Below are 5,939 nucleotides of genomic sequence, written 5' to 3' on the forward strand. Positions count from 1 at the left end.
AGTTCAGAAGCCAGATCTTTGCCCTTCCAACGCCCCTCAAGAATGAGGAGCAATAACAAGCAAAGGGGGATTTTATTGCCAGAGCTGCTCCAGGTCTTTGGCTCAAAACCTGCCAACCCCCACCTTTAGCAGGATTTAATGTAAATCTGTAAGTTAAAGGATCCAGAGATAAAAAAGAAAGCTACAAACAAACAAAAACAGGTGGTACTAGCTGGGACCGAGATGGCCAGGAACCTGACCTCCAACAGGTCAGTTGATTTTACTAAACTAGCTTAATATGCTTAATAAGACACACCTACTGGTGTCTAGGACCAGCGATTAAGGACCATAAAAAGGATAAAAAAAAAAAAAAAAAAGCCCTGCCCCTTCCCAGGCAGACTAATGCATATGCCTCCCCATCATTAGCCTCACTCTGCCTCCCTTTGTCTCTATCTTTAAAATTAAATCTCTCTCACCAGGTAGGTGAGAAGTTGATCTGTGAACTTAGTTCCCACTTCACCATTCTTTGGCCACTGAATAAAGCTCGAACCCAAAGGGAAAAAGAACACTCAGAGGCCAGGCTAGGACCTGAGCAGGGTTCATAGGACTTAATTTGGTTAACAATTTGTTCATTCATTCTTTGCAGGGAGGAGTAACTATCTCCTAGGGGGTCAGAGTCTGGAGAAGAAAAGGTAAATTAATCTTCATCTGGGCTAAACCAGAAGTTAATTCACAACTTTGCCAGCAATAAATAAAAATAAAACATCCACAAAATGTTAGTGGCTCTCAACATCTTCATCCCACCCCTTCTCCTCTGCCAGCCAACAGGCCGGTGAGTGGGAGGGGACCTCGGAACCAGCCCTGGGCGTGAGTGAGCAATGGGCCAGTGTGCAGGGTGACTCTGGGCTGTTCCCCGCCGCCAAGCACCCAGCTGGATGGCACAGAATGGCACATCCCAGGAGAAAGGCTGGTCAGAGGCCACTTCAGCCCTTCCTCCTCCCCTACGTGCCCAGGAACAAAACGCACCTGCCTGCGTCTCGGGAAAAGGCCACCTCCACGCCCTCGACCACCGCGCGCCTGCTGACTGCCCTCATGCTGACTCCCGAAGCGATCACTTCTGGGCCATCTGGAAGGCACACGCCATGCTCAGGGTGGAAGCCTCGGATGTCGGCGTCCCCGTAGCCCCAGTTCTTGCCGCACTGTTCCAGAAAGATGGCCTTGGCGGCGGGGTCCACGCCCACATGCACAACGAGCTGTGTGAACACACGTGGCGGCAGGAGATTCGGGAAACTGAGGTCTGCTCTGCCCCCCAGACCACACAGAGGGAGAGCTCCGGGGTGCAAGACACCTCAGTATCCCAAATGTGTCAGCATCACCCCCAACCCCTGCCTGCTTCCCCTGATGAATGTGCTGGAATGAAAAACAGCTGGATAGAAACCCATGGGGCATCTAATTTAAATACTTTTATATTTTAAAATATTCTTACAGGGTAGTGTATTCGCTTTTTCCCTGGGGGATCCGGCTGGTATCTAAGCATGTCCCAGGAGAAGCTTAGCCTTTCTGTGGAGGCTTCCATCTCTTTTATGAAACTCTTTAATAAAGGAAGTTAGTAACAGTCTAATAAAATATTGTTAGAATTTTTTGAGCCGATTATTTTTCCTCTTTGAAAAAATAGCTGATTGTTTTATCAAAATATTTGGGGTGTTGTCTTAATGGTTTGGTGGTCTGTGTTTTATTAATATTATCTGGTCGTCGTATTTGGGGGATATTTGTACCAGCTTCCTATATAGTAACTCTGTTGTGGCAAGATAGGCTGGGAGTAATGAAGATGGGCCTCCCTAGGTGGGCCACTCTCCCGTCTCCCAGTGGGGGCTGCCCTCAAACTGCTCTCCTAGGTCCAAGAGGTCCTTACCTCTCAGCCCACCTCACAACCCACCTGCCCTGCAAGGGCCTGGCTGGGACCTAACCCAAGGGCCTCTCTGTTAGGTGGAAACTACCTACCTTTGGGTCCGGGCTGGGAATAAAGCTTCCATTTCTTTTCCTCCTTCTCTCTCTCCAGAGTCTTATTCCAAGATCTACTCTGTCTTTCATCTTAAACTTTTACAAATAGACCCTTATGAAATCATCTGGGCCCTTACTGGTGGGATGAAGGGGCAGGGTACACTTCAGCCATCAACCCTAGAAACAGTGTCCTGGGGTTCACAGGTTCTGGGTCTCCACCACATAATCAGCCCTCTGTCCCCCAGCCCAACTGCCTCCCCAGCTGTCATTTACTTGCGGTTGAAGATCCTCCCAGATTCTGGTGACCCTCTGCTTCACCTCTCTGTAATCCACTGGCAGTTGAAAAATCCGCAGCTCCACCTCCATGTCACGCCCCAGACCCAGCTTGGAGAGTTCCTGCAGAAAGAAACAGGTGGACTCACCTTGCTTTATGGAGGGCCAAGGGGAGTTCCTGAAAAGCCAACATCGGGGTCATCCAGTCCATTCTCAGGGCCTTCTGTGGGCCTGGACCCTGCCCTCAAGGAGTGGCGAGGGGCCAACAGGGGGGCCATGGTTCCTGCCCTACGCACAAGGCCCCACAATGCTGCTTCTGTCAAGATGCACGTACCCCAGAGGCATGCCTGACCCAGTCTGCAGGTTAGGACGTAGTTCACAGAGGGGGTGCAGGGGAGTTCTAGGGGACGGATGGGGGTGAGCCAGATGAAGAAGCTGGAGAAGAGTGTGCCGGGCAGAGGGAGCTGCAGGGGCACAGGGAGCTTAGAACAGGAATTTATCATCTCACAGTCTTGCAGGACAGAAGTCCAAAATCAAGGTGTCAGCAGGGTCATCCTCCTTCTGTACCTGGTAGGAGAAGGATCCTACCTTGCCTCTTCCAGCTTCTGGTAGCCCCCAATAGTCCTTGGCTTGTGGCAGCATAACTGCAGTCTTCACATCACCTCCCGTTTGTGCAAGCTTGTTTTTGTGCCCAGATTACCCGCTTTATAAGAACACTTCACCCATTACACTCTATAAGGCGGTGCTTTCCAGAAGGTTGATGGCATTACTCTTGCCAAAGTAGAAAGTGCAGGGAAGCCAAACTGTAGTTCTCTGTGGCCTTTATAGAGCTATAGGTGTGGAATGGAATGCATTTGACATTGGACTTGACACCTCTGTGTATTGTACTTATCTGAAAGACGATGCCCAGGAGACTGAAAGGCCCTGCTTCGGCTTATCAGCTGTTTCCTTTCAAGCCTCTAATCTGATGCTCAAACAGCCTTGACTAGAGGTTGACATTAGAATCCCTCCACTGTTGGATTCTAGTGGAACTCCTGGTCTAGGGCTGCACTCCACAACCAGCCACCTTGACATTTCAGTGCAGGAAATAGGAATAGGCACTCTAGGTGGAATAAATACAGATGTCACACACTGCCTCACATCAGCTCAGGTCATGTTTTGCCATCAAATAGATTAAGGAAAACTTTTAATATTTAGAAATCTTTGGATGTCAGAATTGCAGATAAGGGATTGTGGACCAGTATAAACTTGAACTTGTTCAAGTATTACCATGGAATTATTCTCCAGTATCTTCCTGGCATATTTTCTCTCCCTAACTAGAATGTCTCCCTCTTCCTCTTGCCCTCCCAGCTGTCCCTACAGGGAGAGCTGGCAGCTTGGGAGATCTGCCCTGTCACCAGCTCTAGGGACTCTGCTAAGGGGCAGTCAGCCTCCCCTGGAAAGAGGTGACCACTGTCGCCCACACTGTGGGGCTGGAAGTCCTGGGGCCTGCCGATTCCCCTGGAGTACTTTGAGCAAGGGGAGGAACAATTGGAGCCAATAGACATCCGCCACTGAGGACAGGGGGCAGACAGGAGGGTAACTGCACCTCCACTGGCTGCAGGCCTCCCAGAGCCTTGGCCAAGCTGCCTGGATGGCTACGGGAAGTCTGCAGCCATTCTGAGGTTACCAGTATGTGTGGTAAGCTGTACTGGTGTTGGGAGGGGGAGCTATGGACTGAAAATATGCCTTCCCCTCTCCAAATTCATATGTTGAAACCCTAACCCCCAATGTGATGGTGTTTGGAGATGAAGTCTTTGGGAGGTAATTAGGTTTAGATGAGGTCATGAGGGTGGGGCCCCCATGATGGGATTAGGGCCCTTATAAGAAGAGGAAGAGAGACCAGAGCCTTTCTATCTCTGCAATGTGAGGCAGGACATAACCAGAAGGCAGTCATCTGCAAGCCAGAAAGAAAGTTCTCACCAGGAACCAAATCTGCGGGCACCTTGATCTTGGACTTCCCAGCCTCCAGAACTGTGAGGAATACATGTGTGTTGTTTAAGCCACTCAGCCTATGGTATTTTGTTATAGCAGCCCAACCTGACTAATACAGGTGGGCTTCCAGTTGGTAATGAGATGAGGCCTGGTTGAGTTTCAGATACAAGCCAGTTCATCCATCCAACTCATTATAACTCTTGAAAGTGACACAGCCAACCTGGGACTGAAGTCAGAATCTGATTCGGGATATTGAGGAACTCCTTCCAACCTGCAATCATGGAAAGAGTCTCCAGGCACTGACTTATGTGGACACTCTGCTCCCTCAAGCATGTGTTCTCCCTCTCTCTCTCTCTCTCTCTCTCTCTCTCTCTCTCTCTCTCTCTCTCTCTCTCTCTGTCTCTCTCTGTCTCTCTCTCTCTCTGTCTCACAGACACACACTTGGTGTCCAGGGCCATCTACACTGTGACCCATGGCAGACAATAGCATTTTACAAAAAATAGGCCAAGCTGGTGGTCATCAGCAGCCTAAGCCTGGAATGAGGAGGGAACAGGGCAGAAGGGGGCACATGCAAAGCGAGACCTCAACTATAGTGCTGCAGGGAAAGGCATGGGCTTTGGAGTCAGAAAGACAAAGGTTTGAGATCTGGCTCTGCCACCTTTCACTGGGCAAACTTGGGCATGTTATTTATGCTTGGTGCATCTCAGTTTTCTCATCTGTGAAATGGGCATAATTAAAAGCTGGAGGGATTTTCACAAATGTTAAATGATTCACAAAAAGTGCCCAGCACAGCATCTGGCACAATCGGGACTTCATATGAGGGATCGATGCTTATAATCAATCCATGTTAATTTGAGAAAGTCATTTAAGAGGGATTTATTGAAAGTGATATTTATTAGAATTTGATGAGCTTGGGCCTGTCAGAAGCAGTGAGTAGAACATTCTGCGTAAGCAGTCGGCAGGCCACTGGCTGCCACCACCCTTTCTGCCAAGGAGGGTTGGTTGTTTTAGCAAAGAGAGTATCCATTCTGTGCAGACCAGAGAAAGCCAGGGGTTTGTGCTTTTCAGACTGGCACACTTTCTCAGCTAGAACTGCAGAGTGTTTTGTGCTCAAGGGGGCAGGGACAAAGCCTGGTATAACCATCACCAAAGTGGAATCCAGGGTACTGTTCTAGCCACAGGAACCACCAGGCTCTGCAGGGAGCTGAGTGCCCATGCCAGGCCCATAATCCCGCAAATAGCCTGAACCCCACCAGACACAAAGGTCCTCAGGAATCAGAGTCCCGCCTTCTGCCTTTCTCCCACTTCTTCTTGCCTCCATGTCATCCGAGATCTGGTCACCAGGAACACGTGGCAGTTTCACAAAGGGAACCAAAAGAAGGAGAAAAGACACCAGTTGCTCTCTGAATTTTTTTAAAAAATCCACCGAGACTGTGGCACCAACTGGTGTTGCAAAGCGGTTGCTGTTTTTCCAAAATCGGATTCTTCCCTTATCAGATGAGAGTCTGGGGCTAGTACCAGGAAACAGGAAAGCATTTCTTCACTCAAGCATTCAAGAAAAACTCCCCGAGTGCTTGCAATGCGGTCCTCTGCTAGGGCTTGGCGTGTCCCGGAGGGTCACGTTCTCAGAGGAGACTTAGACCAGGAATGGGACGTGATCACAAGAGTCCTGGTTCCGGTTCCAAGGGCTGTGTTTGCCTCCCCCCCCCCCC

At 49.7% G+C, this 5,939-nt stretch overlaps 1 protein-coding gene across 1 annotated transcript in view; it reads right to left on the reverse strand.

The window, feature by feature from the left end:
• The window catches only part of PGPEP1L (pyroglutamyl-peptidase I like), a 16,819-nt gene that overhangs the window by 10,314 nt on the left and 566 nt on the right, over positions 1-5,939 (reverse strand). The window contains 2 exon segments of the mRNA XM_007472216.1: positions 1,006-1,232; positions 2,254-2,376. Of these exon segments, the coding sequence (XP_007472278.1) occupies positions 1,006-1,232; positions 2,254-2,376 (350 nt within the window).

The sequence above is a fragment of the Lipotes vexillifer genome, unplaced genomic scaffold (genome assembly GCF_000442215.2).
Source record: "Lipotes vexillifer unplaced genomic scaffold, Lipotes_vexillifer_v1.1 scaffold695, whole genome shotgun sequence".
In the NCBI taxonomy this organism is placed as follows: domain Eukaryota; kingdom Metazoa; phylum Chordata; class Mammalia; order Artiodactyla; family Lipotidae; genus Lipotes; species Lipotes vexillifer.